We start from the raw sequence: 17,837 nt of genomic DNA, 5'->3' as shown, positions 1-17,837 counted from the left end.
CTAAGGAGGATCTTCACCAATGATTTGCTATATTAATGGAACATATACAACGTGGGAAATATGCCCCAAGCCTAAGGGAGGGAAGTATCTGAGGGGTCTGTATAATTAGTGGTTAAGGGTGCCGATGGTTGTCGATATGGTGGTGTTGAGTTGTTATTGCTACATATTATGTAGAGTATGTAGCAGGTTGTGAGAGTAGGTGGCCAATAGACTAGAAAGGCTTGGATGTGCAATTGTTGCACAATGGTGGTGGATGAGTGAAAGAGGTACATGAGTATTGTTTGCAACAACAGCGTTTGAATCAAATTGCAATGTAGGTTGGCAAGTGAGGAGAGAAGACAAAAGCATGGGTGTGTTTGTGCAACAATTCCATGTGTATTTCATCCTTCAAATGAATGAACAATCAAGAATAGTTTTTTTCTGTGAATTTAGTCTACTTATTTGGCAATGTATGGTCTATGCATCTTGTATGAATATAGCATCCATTGTTCTATCTTTTCATACTGGTAAGCAATTAGCATGAGGGTTGTGAGAACAACAAACCCATTCTACGATGAGCCATCGTTTCCATTAAGCCTTCTAGAAATAGTTTCACTTTTCTGTGAATTTAGTCTAACTATTTGGCAATGTACGATCTATGCATTATGCATGAATACGCATGCGTCCATTGTTGTATCATCCATACTGGTAAGCAATATGCACGAGGGGTTATGAGCACGAACGAACCCACCCTTCACCTCCATTAAGCCTTTTAGTAATAGATATGCTACCTTCATAGACCCCAAGAATAGGCAAGCCGAATGTGTGTCCAAGAGATTAAGTTAGCATCACAACAATTCATACCTAACATCAACCAACACATCTTTAGTGACAAGCACACTAGTTGTAGCCATAGCTGAAACTTCTGGGTTACTACGCCCACGCTATATGTAATGGACACGATCCCTCATCGCCATCTATGTAGTCATGAAGGTAGCACCTAGATTTGCATTAATCCCAAGATAATAATAGAATGTGTATAAAATATGATATTGACATGTCTCTTTAAGATGTAGTAAGATGTCTTCTAAAATTACAAAATGTCAATCATAGAAGCGCAGGACTATCCATGACCAATAGAGTCGGAGCTACCTAAGGTGCCGGAAGTCCACACTCATGAAAGTTGGAGATCGAAGTATTTTGTAAACATCATTGTTTGACCTAAACGCGAAATGCATCTCATCGAAAGTATAATGAATGATAATTCCCTTCAAGAATATATCAAGCCTATACTCTCTATCACACTCTACCAACCGTGATTAAGTACGTTAAGGGGAAGGAGAAGAAAAACACGGATACCCCATCACCAATCTATGGAAGATCTATAATCACGTCAAACAGCCAAAACAATAAAATCGTCATTGCCTATTTCAAGCTCCTCTCAACAGCTGCTTCACTTTGTCAGTCCTTGGGAAATGAAAAGAAAAGCATCTCTAGATCTTCCAAGACTGAATTCATGTACTACAAGATCTTGTTAAGTGGCTAAAGATAGCGATTGTTGAAAAACTGAGACTACATGTGTTTTTATATTTGATTTATCCTAGACAAACAATAGAGACGTGAGCCTCCTCTTCTCACGAAGCGTCCACAGAGAGAGACAGAGACAGAACTTGAGATTTCCTTCCGCAGCTGCAGCAAATTGCAGGAGCTAAAAATTTGCCTGGAAAATACTGTAGAAGTGAATTTTAGGCAGCAGTCGAGCTTCAAATGACCAACTGTTGTCTTTAACTTGTTTCTCTTAAACAGGCTTATCATAATGCAAGTGACATTGATGTCAAAAATAGACCCCAGAATATACTTGTAATGTTCACTTTAAAAATACAACGAGAGTTAAATACGAACAAAAATACAACAATCTCACACAAGTTGCTCTACAAGAGCATGATGAAAACTCGGAGGCAAAGAATCTCTACAGACCTGTGTAGTTTTTTTTCTGAGGGCGGCAAAATCTAACTGCTCACCAACCCCTCTTTAATGTACAAACTCTGGGAGGGCACAACAGTTCATGAAACCAATCTCAATGAATCCAGAAAAACGATTTTACCTCTAGTAGTTCAGCAGAGAATATTTTACTCGGACAAAAATGGAGCTCTTGTCCACACCAAGTTTTGCACCAGTCACTAGCCAGTGGCCTGGCATGTCTTGTGGACCTCTAGTCATCTCTGTCGTATCAACAAACTTCAAGAGTTTCTGGGTTTGAGCGGTTGTAGCAGAAACAGTGCCACTTGTCCCTCTCTTAGCTTTTGATTGGATTGAAGATGCAGGTGTGTGATCCCATACAGACCTTCTGATTGTACATCCAGGAACCTTTGAATATAGAAGCTTCAAATGTAGGACACTTTTAAGCCCAAAATCCCAAACCCCAAGTTGTGCTCCAGTGACAATGTGAGCACCAGAAGCATCCCCAAACCAAGTCTCACTAATTTCAACAGGGGCAGTGCTAACATGAGAGAAATTCTTCCACTGAACGGGCTCAAACCATCTGCTGTCTTGCTCTTCTGGTCCATGCCATTTGGGTGCCCCAATTGCAATATAAGCATCCCAGTGTGGTTGCAGAATTTTGGGAAGAACAGTAAGGTGTTCAACATGAACAGCAAGCCGGTTCATCTTGCTACCTTCAAGGGATAAACGAAGCCCCGTCACTGGTTTCCGCCCAACTGAAACCTGCAGATGACAGAAACAGAAGAATATGCCAGTTGTCAAGAAGGATTGCCAGAGCTATAATAACTGGCACTCATATGGTGCGGTGGCTCTCACCTGGTCTGTACTGATGAAGAGTTTGGGTCCCATGAGACTAAACTGCAGTGATGGACAAACAGGTTCCTTCCTAGGGGGGCCCACTAGATTGGCTACTGGTGCCCAGGCCCTTTGTACTTGAAACTCCAAGAAATACTGTAGTTCCTCTAATGGAGGTTTATCTGCAACGGTCGTGTACAGAATGTTCAGTATAACTATCCACAAATTTTCTAGCAGTTCTTGCAAAAGCAAGAAAAGAAAAGCTCTGCAATGCACCATGCCTGCAACACTCAGAAGAAGTCAGAATAATCGTAACAGATACAGAAGAATCGTAACAGAAGAAGTCAGAAGAATCGTAACACTCAAGACAATCCCGGAAAACATTAGATGGAGAAAGAAAGCTTTTGATTGGGATTAGAAGAATATTTATTCAATGAACAAAGAAATGATACATTCCTTCTCAACGCAATGAAATACAAAAACGTTAGATCCTTAACCAAGACAAAAGTGACTAGAAAAATGCTCTTCTTGGACAGAACCAGAAACAGTTCATTGAAAACCTGCTAAAGTAACAAGGGAAACAGAGGGGGGAAAGATGGGGAGCATGTGCCTTCTAGGCAGAGGGGGTAAAATGCAGGCATTACGTTGCTCTCAAGAACATATCATCCAGTAAAACGTTTAGGAAGGACAGATATAACTCTTATTTGAAGTTATCAGCGACGCGACCTTCACCCCGCCCGCTGCTGCCCCCGCCCCTCGCGCTGCCTAGGCTCCGCCCTGCCACTCCCACCCTTCTCTCCCCGCGCCCTCCCCTCGCACCCTGGTCGCCGCCCTGCTCGCCTTGCTGCAAGCCCCTTCCGATGGCTGAGCGCTCCAGCCTGCTGACCGGCTGCCCCTCCTGCTTGGGATCTGCCGTGAGCCTCTCCTGGATGGCGCTTCCCCAGCCGTGGCCTGCTTGTTGGTGGCTTCCTTCCCGTGGCAGTGTTGTCTTCCAGGCTGGTCTTTTGCACCCTTCTCCCTCTCCGTGGAGTAGAAAGCGTTTGGGTTGGAGGTGTTCGAGCATTTGGAGGTGTCGAGCCACTTTTGGCATGGGGCCTTGCACTTCTTAGGAGGGGAGTATCTTCGGCTTCAGCCGTCTCCCTTGCCCTGGCAGTCCTCCACATTTGCACCTTCACAGCAGCAGTAGGTTCATCTTTCAGGAAGCGTCTCTCCCTTCCCTGTGGCATTTCTATGGCGGGAGGAGGTTTGCCTTGCACTCTCTTGTTCTTCCGGAGTTGGAGTTCTCCTCGCAGCTTTTCCCTGGCGACATCAGCCATGGCCATCCCCCAGCCGTCCAGTTCGTGCCTCCCCGTGCTGGTGGTTGTGCTGCCCTCGTCCCAACAGCATCTCCTGGCCGCGAGTGGTGCACTGGAGCTGGAAAGACCTGGCCCTTGGACAACAACCCAGAGGGGTCGCGTCAGCTGGTGGCCTCCTTGCTTGGGTCTCCAAGCTTCTCAAGACTCAGAGTTTTTCTCGAAGATTCTTTACCCACAGGGCAGCGGCTCTCGACTCTATCCTCAGGATCCCTTCTCCTTTGGCTCTACTTCTTCTTGTCGTACCAGGAGGCTCCCCAAGTGGGTTGAGGCCTGCAGATGCGTGGAGCGGGCTACTGGAGTGCGGACTCGCCCCCCGTCAAGTGGTGGTTGCTCATGCAGGCGGGTCTCTTCCTATTGGCACCCTCGGGTGGGCTCGATGGACGGGAGCTCAGCGGAGGAGGGATCCATACATGCTTGGATCACGAGTATCTCCAGGATTCACTTCATCAAGGATCCGTAGCTTTTTTGGTTTTGCGGTTTACTGGTTCTCAGAAGACCCAGACTAGGGCTTCTTGTTTTGACAGCATTATGCAACAGTTTGATGCTTAGCCCTGAGAGGCTTGTAGTTTCGCGGGAATTATCCCTCTGCTCCAGCATTGCTGTTGAGTCTCTTGTAATCCTTGTTTCGAAAGTAATATAATTAGTCCTTCTTTTTGCCAAAAAAAAAATAACTCTTATTTGAAACAGAATTATATTTGTTTGATAAACAAAGCAGCAATATATTCCATCCCAACACAATAAAATACCTGAAAAGCATGTATCCTACATCCTTTTTCAACCCCACACATCTAGGAGAATGCTCCCTTTGGAACAAGGGCAGCAGCTTGAAGACCTAGCAGACGGGGGGAAAGGCATGTAGGGGGGGCAGAAAACAAGGGGCAATGCCCGCCTTTGATTTGTTCTTGTGCGGTCTTCATAGAGTGTAACTGGAAGAGGGTGTGTCAGAAAACAACGGTCAGTGGCCCACATATGAGCCCCCTGAGGAGTGCAACTGGAAGAGGGAGTGTCAGAAAACAACGGTCAGTGGCCCACATATGAGCCCCCTGAGGAGTGCAACAGGTGTTCATCCTCCTTGGATGCAATCACGGGACTGATGCAAAGGCTCCAAAGGCAATGCATGCAGTCCATATTAGGAATGCAAGGTAGGTTTAGATGGGAACCATGGTAGGCGTACAGTTGGCCATGCAAGTGCAACGTGGCCGTGAGAAGCACATGCAAGGCCGTGGCAGAGTGATAAGATTGAGGAGGTTTCAGATTTATAGGTAAGAGGTGTCAAGCCACAGCGCAGTCCGTCTTCTCAGCTCTATGTGTGGGTTTATATGTTAGGGTCTTCAATGAGAGTCGTGAGTAGGAGCTGCAACTGTTGTTTGCGAGTCGGCTGCTGCAACTGTGTTATTAGATGGTTGATAGGTTGTCAAGAGTCTAGCTTAGAGAATAAGCTGTGTCGAAAATGGAGCAACAAGCCTCGTAGGGATGCGCTCAATTTTGGCTTGATAATATAGTGTGTTTTGTTTTCACTTGACCGAGTCTATACATTGCAAACAGTTACTATTTTGATATATTTCCAGAGAGAGGGAGTGACATAGACAGTGTGTGTTAGTATTTGTTTCCAATTTTCCAATATTTGGTATCAGACCATGGTTCAAGATGGAGTCTGTTACAAATGAACCATTCGTCACACGAAGTTTAATAGGAAAAAATTTATGTCCTGCGAGTCCTCTTCATGGAGAAAGGTCTTTGGAGTGTGGCCTTAAACAAAGCTGAGCAACAACCAAGGGGCTGAAAAGATATCAGGCTAGAAACAGAGGAACGAAAAGGCTATCGGTATGCTTGGCAAAGCTTTGGGACCCGACTACTACGTTAATGTTTAGAAGACAACAACACAGAAATGGGAGATGCGTGAGACATTGTTTGGAGCGAAATTGAAGAGCTCAAAGATTGTTTTGAAGCAAGAACTGTTTGGGTTACCCATGGCTGAAGGAGTGAGTTTGGGCACACATCTTAATCAGATGTAGTCTATTCTGAAGCAGCTGCATGCACTTGGTTCGAGGGTGGTGGATCAAGATGCCAAAGCAATCTTACTTTCAAATCTACCCCCACGAAAATGCAGACTTGCTTACAATCTTGCGGGTAAGTTCAGAGAGCTTGGATTTTAATGACATCGTTTCAATGCTTTTAAGTGAAGAATGTCAGGCTGAAGCAGTAATTCCTGGAGGTGAAAATAAAGCATGAAGAGAAGGCAAAGAACAAGAACAGCAAGAATAAACTCGTGTGTGAATACGGTGGAAAAGGTCACTTGGGAAGCTTCTGGATGGTCGAATCTTGCAGTCGGCCTTGCCCTGTGCGCATGGTAGAAACTTTTACTGTCTGGCCTTGCCCTATGTAGGTGGTCAGATTTTGTTGTTTGGAGCTTTGCCCTGTGTGGGTAGCTCAGGTGATTTTATTGTTCTTTGGTCCTGTGTGGACAGTTTAGTTTTACAATTGTTGATGTTAGGGCTTTGCTATGTGGGTAGCTCAGCACTGACATGATCTGATCCCCCTACTTGGCTTAAGGGGGGTTTGTTAGGAATGTAACCCGTGTATGGGAATCAAGGTAGGTTTAGATGGATCATGGAACCAAAGGTAGGCGTAGAGTTCCATGCAAGTGCGACGTGGCCGTGAGAAGCACATGCAAGGCCGTGGCAGAGTTATAAGATTGAGGAGGCTTTGGATTTAGAGGTAAGACTGTGTCGAACCACAGCGCAGTTCGTCTTCTCAGCTCTGTGTGTGGATTTTAAATGTTAGGGTCCTCAATGAGAGTTGTGAGTAGGAGCCACAATGTGTTGTTAGTGAGTCGGCTGCTACAACTGTGTTACTAGATGGTTAGTAGGTTATCAAGAGTCTAGCTTAGAGAATAAGTTGTGTCAAAAGCGTTCTTGTAATGGAGCAACAAGCTCCATAGGGATGCGCTCAATTTCGACTTGATAATATAGTATGTTTTGTTTTCGCTTGACCGAATCTATAGTTTGCGAACAGTTACTGTTTTGATATATTTCGAGAGAGAGGGAGTGACATAGACAGTGTGTGCTAGTATTTGTTTCCAATCATCCAACATTTGGTATCAGGGCATGGTTCGAGATGGAGAAGTCTGTGACACGTGCAATCCACATGAGACTGCCATATATATATATATATATATATATATACCTTTGTGTATGACTAGAATATATCCAATCGTACGAATCTCGAAATGTTGTTGTTCTAAAGTCCAAAAATCTACACAGAAAATAAAAGAGAAAATGAAAGATAAGAAAAAAGAGGTAACAATTTTATTTTTTTTTAACAAAAGGAAGACATACTTAGCAAGCAAAGCAACATTTATGTCGTCATCAATGCCCAAGCATAAGCAGCTGTACTGAGTTTCTAAAGACCCGCAGAGTCTGCCCAGCTTCGGGCTCTGATTGGGCCGCCATATTGGCAGACGGAAGCCTGCCACATGAGCACAATACAAACCCAGCCATAGGGCTGAAGCATATGAGGCCTTCAATGGCAGGCTAGAAGACCTGCAGGAATACCTCATTAGGGGACAAGTACAGCCACCAACAGGTCAGTGGAGGGACAGGTCAGCCATGTGAGAAGAGGTTGGTCCCTTTCTTGCTGGGGTAGTAGGGTCAATGGCCCATCTGCGAGCCCCCATATAAGCAGAGTATTGAGGCTTTCAACTGTGTAGAATCATGAGCGAGAATGGTGCCATGTGGACAAATCATGATGGTGTCACATGAGCAGATGAATATGCTAGATGGGCTGTCATGTCGGCAGTGTGTAGGCTGTTACATGGGCAGCAAAGAACAGCCATGTGGGCTGTATCACAAGCTAGCCCCATCTTGGTCGGCAATGGAAGTAAAAAGTCAGCAAGGGGACACAAAGCAGGTCAGGTAGGTGACTGAGCTGGTTGGCCTGCCCCATAGCAGACTGGCCACTGTTTGGCCTTTCTAGGGACCGGTCGGCCTGGTTCAAACAGGGGGTGGGACGGCATCCCTCACCTAAGCCTGCATTTGGAAGTCTGATAACACATCATTTGTGAAACATCCCCTAGCTAGGTCTAGTAAGCCCCAAACCCTGGTAAGGTATGACGTCGAACCAGAGTCCAATCAAACCACTTGATGCATCCGCAAACAACCCATAAGGGTTAGAGCTAGCAGCTCACCCCCCAGCCATAGGCTCACTACATCGAGCCACCCCCGAGCCTGAGGTCTAGACCACTGTAGAGAGCCAGAGCCTTGAAGTCCAAACATGCATCCCATACCATATACCGTTTCCTCTAGCTGCTGCTCCCAGGCCAGCAGGTCTACGCCCTAAGGAGGGCGCTCCTCGAACCCCCTAATAATGAGCCCCTGGCCTATACTTTTAGGTCAGACCCCGGCTATCTTTAGCAGTGAGCCTCTTACTTTAGCATGCATGCCTAAAGTAACTTTACTTTGTGGCTACGCTATGCCAAGTTTAGCTCAGCCATGCCACGGCCCACGCCTTTAACAGGCCAGCTCAATCCACAGGATCTAGACTCACCTATGCTAGCTCTGGTCATAACCCTAGGTTTTTCGTAACCTCAGGTTAGATCACGCTCTAACCTTAGAATCTAATCCTAGATCCCAAGTTAGTCTGGCCTAGGCTTTGGTTAAGCCTATACCACTTTACGGATACTTTGAACTGACTTGGAAAGCATGCTACTGAAAGTGACGTAACAATTTGGGCCTCTCCATTCAGCAACTGAAGCTCTGCATAGAGTGCACAGCAAAGCAGAAGTTGGAGCAGACAATCACCCATCAGGGTACACATACTTGTCTGTAGATGTAAGGTACCATCTGAGGGGCATTTTGTGACAATCTGTGCTTGCTATTGTCCACATTTGTGGAGTTTTACATATATGATTGTCTTGTTGCCTACATGCTGAGTACATCTCTCTAGGCTTGTGAGTGTTTATGGTTGTAATACCTCTGTACACACGTCTTCTATGAGTATAAACTTGAGTGTTACTAATTCTGGTTATATTTGCTCTGTGTAGGTAAGGCTTTGAGAAGTTGCCACATCTCTAAAAATTTTCTGACACGGTATCAGAGCCAAAAGTCCTACTTCAGTGATCTACCTTCGCGAAAAGGAACTCACATTCAGACAGATGTGTCTCTTGTGTGGTAGAGATTGGAATGCGTTTTGACTTCCAGTTAGTACTGTCTTTCTACTTTCTTCAAGGGTATGGTTTCACACATGCCGATTCCTAACTTTGGGGAGACTGGCGAGTTGGATGGACTAATTATCCTATCTGGAAGGCCAGGATGCTGAGCCATCTAATGGCTAGCAAGATTTGGAAGGTGACCACAGGTACTGAGATGAAGCCCAAGGATACTTTGGAATGCCTTGGGTAAAGTCATTCAGCCTTAAAAAACAGATGCTGTGGAAAAATGGGGGAAAAGAACTATAAGGTGTTAACAGTCCATGATTATAGGGACTACCCTCGGACAGCGTGATTCTCCTTTGTAATCATCACGTACACTCAGCTGTAGTGTTGATCATCAATGACCTCAGTTCAGTTCGAATAAATACTCAACCATTCAGACTTTTGTACATTCTCAATTTCATTTGAAGTGGTTCACCACTTTCCTCCACATCTTATCTCTTTTGTGTTTTATCCTTTGGGTTTATGATGTGCATTGGTTCATGCTTCATTTTATTGCCCATTCTTCTATGCAAGCATCCACGGCAATATGCACACATTAAGCCATCCAGACTGCTGTTTGCTGTCAGAGGAACGGTCACTGAGCACTTACACTTCAGGTAGACATCAATGGCGCGATCTAGATGGTCTGCACAAATGCCAGGATCCAGCAGAAATACAATAGGAACAAATGACATTGACAAGACATCTGGATTGGAGGAAACGGAATCCCTCCATTCATGATGGTCTTGCACCAGATCATCCCCTCCTCTCCTCCTATAGATCACGGTTATATCCTGCATGATCAAGCAAATGAATCACAACTAAAACTTTCAAAAAAGTACATCAATTCAGTTAAGATATACAACAGCCACAAAAAATGTACATAATACAAACGATGGCACATGTAAATGTACTCAAACGTGTCCAAAGACACTGAAAGCAGTAACAAAATTGAAGTTTACTTCTTTGCCTGTGAGAGAGGAAGAACCATCAGAATTGGACGGTTGGGAGAGAATCTTTTGAGTAGTGAAGATAGCTGGATCTTTAACCTGAACATAAAAACAAGCCATAATTCAGGAGATTATTAATCTAGATTCAGCTGCATGCACAGAAAAAAGGTCAGGACCCAATTCCTGACAAGTTTAGGTAGCTGACAAGATAAATTCTAAGCAGGCCAAGTGATAACATTGATTTCTGGGAGGTTTAGATGAAACACTTAAATTTTAAAATCACCAGATAAAAATTACCTTGTCCTTTGCATCTAAAACAGTGTTCTCAGCATCTTGAAATCTGGTTTCAACTACTTTCTTCAAATGCATTTCAATGTCTGACTTGGACAGGGTTGAAGACTGGTGTTGTTTCACATAAATGACATCTTTGCCCCCAACCTCTACACTTTTAATTATATGAGTACCGTACTTTTCAATAAAACTGCAACAAACCACACATCACGAATTTTGTATGAGATTAGGTACTTCTTCAAGGACAACCAACCAAGTATATAACATTTACGTCTGCGTGCATGCGCGCGTGTGTGTGTGTGTGACAGAGAGTGAGATGTGTACCTTCACACACACACATAGATGAATCCAGGAACATGCCCAAACTCATCCTCTAAAAACACAACACATAGTGCACTTTCAATCTCATGACAGTCACAAGACATAAACTCCAAAAACACAACACATAGTGCACTTTCAATCTCATGACAGTCACAAAACATAAACTCCATCACACATGGCACAGACTAGCTACTATGACATCCCCACCAGCATCATCAGCGCCCAACAGTGGGCGTGAACCATAGAATAACCATATGCTGGTCTCACACATATCCACACACCCAGATATACTGATGATCCATACATATCTGTGTGTGTGTGTGCGTGCGCGCTTTTCAATCTCATTACAGGCAGCAGGTTTAAAAACATAAACTCCATCACGCATGGCAGGGAATAGCTACTATGACATCCTTACCAGCGTCATCAGCGCCCAACAGTGTGCGTAGACCATAGAATTACCATATGGTGCTCTCACACATACATATCCACACACCCAGATATACTTGAGGATCCATGCATCTCTCTCTCTCTCTCTCTCTCTCTCTCTCTCTCTCTATGATATGATTGATTATGATTATGATTATGATTATGATTATGATATGACACACCCAGTTTGCTTGATATAATATGATTATAATTATGTTAGCATAGACTAGTACTCAGTAGTACTCAGCAAGGGTCCTAGCGTACCCTTTGCTTCAGCCCACTGAGGCTTGTATGAGTTCGCTTTTCTGTGCACTTTGTCCCATAGGCCCACGAGGTCTCCCATGGAAGTTAATCTCTCTCTCTCTCTCTCTCTCTCTCTCTCTCTCTCTCTCTGTGCACAAGTGCATGTGCAAATGTATCTACACACACACATAGATACATAGTTTACATACATACATACCCAAACACACAGTCACCTCTCTCTTTCTCTCTCTCTCCACACATGCACGCTGTACATACACACACACACACGTACATCTACATGTGTGTGGAAGTGTGGGTGTAAGATACATACATACTACAACGTACTCACAAACACACTACATACAGACAGACGTACAGACATGCAAGCATACAAACATACAGACATAAAGATGTATGTATACATGCATGTATCTATGTACGTGAGTGGACATACCTAGACGATCCAGGAACATTCCCAAACTCACCCTCTAAAAACACAACATAGTGCAGTTTCAATCTCATGATAGTCACTCATAAGGTTGAAAACCATAAACTCCATCATGCATAGCAAGGACTACTACTATAACATCCCCACTGACGTCATCAGCGCCCAACAGTGGGTGTAGACCATAGTATAAATATATGCTCTCAGGCATACAAATCCACACGCCCACACATACTTGAGCATCCATTTATACAAAATCTTTGTACTGAGTTTCTGTCAGCATTCTGGAGGTGAAGGGCAGACTCAACCATGACGAAGGCTAGCACTAAAGGAGAAGGCTAATCAAAAAGTAGTCCAAAATCTCTTCATTGAAGCTACAACTGTTTGTGAAGTCTAAACGATTTCATTTTAGTCTCTCCCAAACAAGCATCTAAATCTATGTACGTGAGTGGGTGTTCTAGCATACATAAATAGAGACCCCCATGCACGTGCATGCACATGTGGTATGTGCAATTGTAAACCGTTTCCTTGTATCGCACATTCACACTGACAAGCACTGACCTTGCTAGAGCTGCTGGATCCCATGTGGACGGAACAGCTCTCTTTACTTCCTCGCACAAAATGAAAGGAGCTTTTAGGTGCAGGCTGTACAGAGGGATAACCCATCCATCAACCGCAAGGCTCTTTGTCAGGGAAGCATCTGTTTGCCATGAGCCAGAGAAACTAAACATAGCATTGAACATGCCTAATGGAGTATTTCCTGTAATAGATGACTGTTTGTTGAATAATTCTGACATCTGCAAAATGAAAGGCCATAAATAAGATCCCATAGGTTTGATAGGATATCCTACTTTTCAATTGCTTCTTCATTTAGTCTGTTCATTATCCAAGTGAATGATAACATGAAAAGCTTAGAAATCCAGAACAAAAGACATTTTGGAATTGAGCCTCGCTCACCACACAAATTGAAAGCCTAAACTTTACAGCAAACATCTCCAAGATATTGAAAAGGAAGATATACCTTTGTAAGACTAGAATACATCCAATTGTACAAATTCAGATTTTTTAATCTAAAATCCAAAATATGAAAAATTTTAGCTGTTGGGGCTTCTGCACCCGCTTAAGATATTTCGATATAGTTGAACAGCTGATCTTGAAAAGGAAGAATTCAAAGCTGGGAACAAGTATAACAAAGAAAATGTGTTCACTCGAACCTCATTTGTGACAATCATATGGCAGGAAAAACCTTAGACATTCCACAAAGTAGCAACGTGTGCCCTTGTTTCTCCAGGTAAGATCCTTCTATAAAGAGACAATACGACACAAAGCAACTAATAAGAATCCTCAAAAACATGACAATCATTGCAAATGATATCTGACCATAAACTTTGAAATATTTTAAGGATTCCATGAGCACGAATGATTAACGATCCAGGAATCATGAGCTGGGGGGTGGTGAGATTACATGAGTCAATCAAAGGGATGGTACGAGCATTGGGCGGTATTTCAGACTGAGTTGAGGGAATGATCGGTGTGAAGCACGGATGCCCTCACTTTTTGGGCTTTACATCAACAAGATCACAACCTTTATTGACCGGTTTGGAGGGGAGGGGTCACTGTTGGCAGACATGATACTCTTATGTGCAGATGATATTGCCCTCTATCCCCCTCGGCAAACAGGTGTACAGAGACACCTGGAGGCCCTGGTGATGTTTTGCGAGGGGCTCCTGACTGTCAATCTTGGAAGACCAAGGCTATCATCTTTAAAAACCTCATGGCCAGCAGCCCTGCAGACATAGTTTGGCATACCATGGGGAGGAGGTGGAGATTATACAGGCATACACTTATTTAGTGACAGTTTCTACCGGACCCGTATCAGCCAGGTGGCTGTTTCATACCCTAGTGAGATGCCTTTCTAGGGGAGTGATCTCTCGGCAGCTGAGTGGAGGAGATTTGAGAGGCTACAGGTGATTATGGAGCCCTCAGCCCGTCATCAACTCGTACAGGGGCAGTTTGCTATACACCACTTCAGACAGAGGCCATCTTTTAATCGGTGACATATTTGCACTGGGTATGGTATAGGCCTAGCCCAGTCTGGCTTTGAAGTCATCAATGTAACCAGAGGACGAGGAGTTAGTACAGCTTGGTATGCACATGTATCACGATGGTTCTCTAGTCAGGGTGTGTCAGGATAGACCTACTCTCGCCTTTTCAGTAGTCTAGAGGCTCCCTCTACCCAAATCCCCCAGGATGAGATCAATAGTATTATACGGTTGGACCTACTCTAGCCCCATACGACACGGACTTTTGGGGAGGGGGGGGGATGGGGGGGTGGTCAAGAGCTCCCCACCAAGCTCCAATCATATCACAATCACTTTCTGAGGATGTCAGAAGTGTAATGAATGTTTGGCCCAGATACTTGAGGATGTAGATGTCTACCATGAAGTGAGGATTGCCATTGGGCAGTTCTCCCATCAATTGGAAGTTCAGGCAGAGAGGGTAAGGGCAGCAGGCATACCTAGAGAGCAGACGATATCCAGACTATGCAAATTGGGGGAGGTGGAGACTGAGGAGCAATTTATATGTAGACTGGTATACTATTGAGATACAGAGGTAATATCACTGCCTTTTTCAGGAGGGGGATGGTTTTGGACCAATGACCAGGGTGATTCATTTTCCTGGTCCAGTGTGTGACAGCCTATACATGATAGAGCTGCGGAGGTACACAGACTCTACCGAGGCAGATCAGGCAGCAGGAGGAGACGAGACAGGGATCCACCGAACACAAATGCATGTCATAGACTTCTCTAAGTTTGAGTCAAAGACCGATCCATAGGGAGAGCAGGTGGCTAAGATGAGGACCAGCAGCAGGAGGCAAGAAGAGATGGAGCAGGGATTGCCAAAGGGTACACTAAGACCCTGCAGCTGAACATCACATATCAAAGAAAGATATAGAATTGGGGAGTGGTCGAGCCCCGCTAGGTGTATACAACCATATCATAGGAATCTACAGCAAGGGGAGGGCGAACCCTTGAGATTCACACAGCATCCAGGATAGGGAAGGTAGCTTGAGTTTGCAGCATTATCTGTTGTAATTCAGCACGTGCTTGAACTCTATGCCAAGGTGTGAATATACCTCCTGCAGCCACATTGAGAAGCTGAGATGGCCTTTCCATTACCAATTTCAGGAAAAACTTGCAGCCACAATCAGAATGGCAATCTGAAAGTTTAGATTGCCTTTAAGTCTTACTTCCTTTTTACGGGGGATTGATTCATTTGATAGATGGGCTTAGTTCGTAAAAGGGCTGCTGCGTGTCTCAACATGACATTTAAAGCACGGTAGAATAGTAGACAAAAGCAGAGGATCAACAATCACTCTAAAACTTGGAAATGCCCTAGAACATTCCAGTTAGAAAAGCAGGGCCGGGAAAATGTATACTAATACAGTGAACATCCAAAAACATAAAATAGATGAGGTAATTACCCAAAATTATACACCGTTATGGCGTGTCCATTGAAAGAATAGCGTACCTTTTCGAAGTCTAATACACCCAATGAATGACGGGCACATGTTCCAGGCTTGCACTTGATGTCTATGGGAAAGTTTGGGATGTGCACCCTTCCTGGCAATACCAGGTCGATCTTATGATCTTCATCGGCGTTAACGAGCCGGGAGCCCGGAGTACCTTTGCAGTACAGTAGCCGAATGTCACAGGTGACGTCGAAGCCTCTGCCTAACGCTTGAATGGCATTCAATGCAGTAGTGTGGGCTCCTCTGAAAGAAGGATCGTCTTCGGCCATAAGCGCAACCATCACCTAAGGAGGCCCGAATGAGAACTCGAATTTGGGCAGGTGAGATCGATTGGAAAGGCCAAAAAGGATTCTCAAAAGTTTCAAAAGGTGGGTTGGCCTGCAGGGATGTGAAAATCGTTCCAGGGCTACTCCAGCGACGCCAACAGCATCGAAAGCAAAATGGGCACAAATTCTCCAAGCTGATAGGCTATGGCGCCCGCCCAGTTCCTCTCCTACTCTTCGTCCTCCGAAAAGGAATAGGAAGGGGGGCAGATGCTGCAAAATTCCCCCAGCTTATTGGGCTATGGCGCGCCCCAACTTGCTCCTCTCTTCCTCTCCTCCTGTTCCTTGTCCTCGACTTAGCTAATTCTGCACAAATGCAGGGACACAAGGTCAGGATTGTCCGCCATAGTCGAGCTTGAGAGTAAATTACAACGAGGTTTGACTGAGCGGTCAGTGTTTCCAATTTGCCTTACATTTCCACTGACACCTTGACTTGTCCTTCCTTAAAAGGCCCTTTCGCACCACATTCCTCATCCCCCCCCCCCCCAGTCAAACCATTCTGTCCCCTTCCCAAACCTACCCTCACACTTCACCTTACATGACCTCCCGTCAGTCATTCTACAATGTCACATGCTGCCCCTCCATGCTGATCACATGCCCCATGAAACAAAACTTTGATCGGAACTCGTTCGCTTATAGCTTGCATCTTCCTATCGGCATGCAAACCCGTTACTGTCGTCTCTGGAGTGGAAAGCTTCGTCCACGTATGCAACACTGCCTTCCCATGCAAGAAAATATCCGGGCAATGAAATACACTCGACAGACACCCAATGAAAACAAGACTTTGAACCAACAAGGGGCACACGTGGCTAGCGCACTGCCCCTTGAAAAAGGTATCCAACCAAGTGGCTGCCTATAAGTGCCTGACATTGCCTATTGTTCCGATCCGAAAAAAGTATGTTCCTTTATGCTAGAGCCCAAATTCGCAAAGTCTTTGTTAGCAATGGCAGGCGCTTTCCTATCAACGTGCAGACCCTTTTCCAACAATGGGCAGGGCTTGCATGGGGGTCTTGGTTGCTCACACTCATGGGCACCCCCCATTTCACGAATTGAATAATTTTCACGCATGTTGAGGCCACATCGACTTATGCCCATTCTCTCTCATGGGCGAGCACCAGTGTATAAACACCCTAAGAAGACAATCGTCCTATCAACGAAGTAAAAACATACCATAGTTGCCAGATAAGGTGCGTCTTTTTTATAGTTCGAGCACGAAAGCAATATCTGAGGAATGCCGAACATGCCACCATTGTGAAGCAGAACTCCATGTATGCAAGCTAACAATAACCACACTGCAATCCTTCAATAATCGTGATGTCATTTATCTAGCCCATTCCCATGCAAACACGTACCACGGCCTTCGTCATCCCCTCACTAGTTTCTAACCTCGTGTTATTGCATCAATCAAACATCTCTGACCCACTCTCCATCCGGTCACATCCACACTGACCTTTGACTACATTTTCCATACCAAACCCTATAAAGCACAACCCAAAAATGGCCATTAGACACCAGCGTGCAAGACCCTACCTTGAGTCTCTTACATCAAAGCATGGCCTTGACTCTTTTACTCATGTTTTACATCAACCTATGTCCTCCACTAGTATTATGGTTGTTGATATCCTCCTAAACATGAATATGAGCTACAAGCTATGCTAGTATCATGGTTGTTCACACTCTCCTAAACATACTATTGAGGATTCATAGTTATGGATTTCCGATAAATATGTAAATTCAAGTCTAGTAAGATGCATTAATATGCATATCTCTAGCTCAATAGGGGATAGAGGAAGGAGATCTTGAAGGAGTGTAAGATATAAAGGGTTGTTGCTTCTCATTTTTTTCCTCAACATTTCCATTAAGTTTTCCATTCAAGTCTAGTAAGATGCAATAATGTGACTATGTCTACAAATATCTTGCTCAAAAGAGAATAGAGGAAAGTTTACTCATGTTGGATGAACCAAACCTTGGCTTTCTTGTATTTT

The 17,837-nt window shown here is 44.5% G+C and overlaps 1 protein-coding gene across 1 annotated transcript; it reads right to left on the bottom strand.

Moving 5' to 3' along the window:
* Positions 1-1,802: 1,802 nt before the first annotated feature.
* Positions 1,803-16,273, bottom strand: CAD1 (MAC/Perforin domain-containing protein). The gene is made up of 7 exons (XM_087384768.1): positions 15,529-16,273; positions 12,559-12,794; positions 10,569-10,752; positions 10,284-10,370; positions 9,932-10,115; positions 2,797-2,957; positions 1,803-2,703 (listed from the first exon to the last, which is right to left on the bottom strand). Exons 1-7 carry the CDS (start codon positions 15,808-15,810, stop codon positions 2,086-2,088), a joined length of 1,752 nt encoding a protein of 583 aa, XP_087240894.1. The 5' UTR covers positions 15,811-16,273; the 3' UTR covers positions 1,803-2,085.
* Between the last annotated feature and the right edge of the window lie 1,564 nt (positions 16,274-17,837).

The sequence above is a fragment of the Dipteris shenzhenensis genome, chromosome 14, assembly GCF_047967505.1.
Source record: "Dipteris shenzhenensis isolate YYH24624 ecotype China chromosome 14, Dip_SZ_1.0, whole genome shotgun sequence".
Classification (NCBI taxonomy): Eukaryota; Viridiplantae; Streptophyta; class Polypodiopsida; order Gleicheniales; family Dipteridaceae; genus Dipteris; species Dipteris shenzhenensis.
Note: the sequence above shows the minus strand (reverse complement) of the source record. Positions and strands in the feature narration are given on the sequence as shown.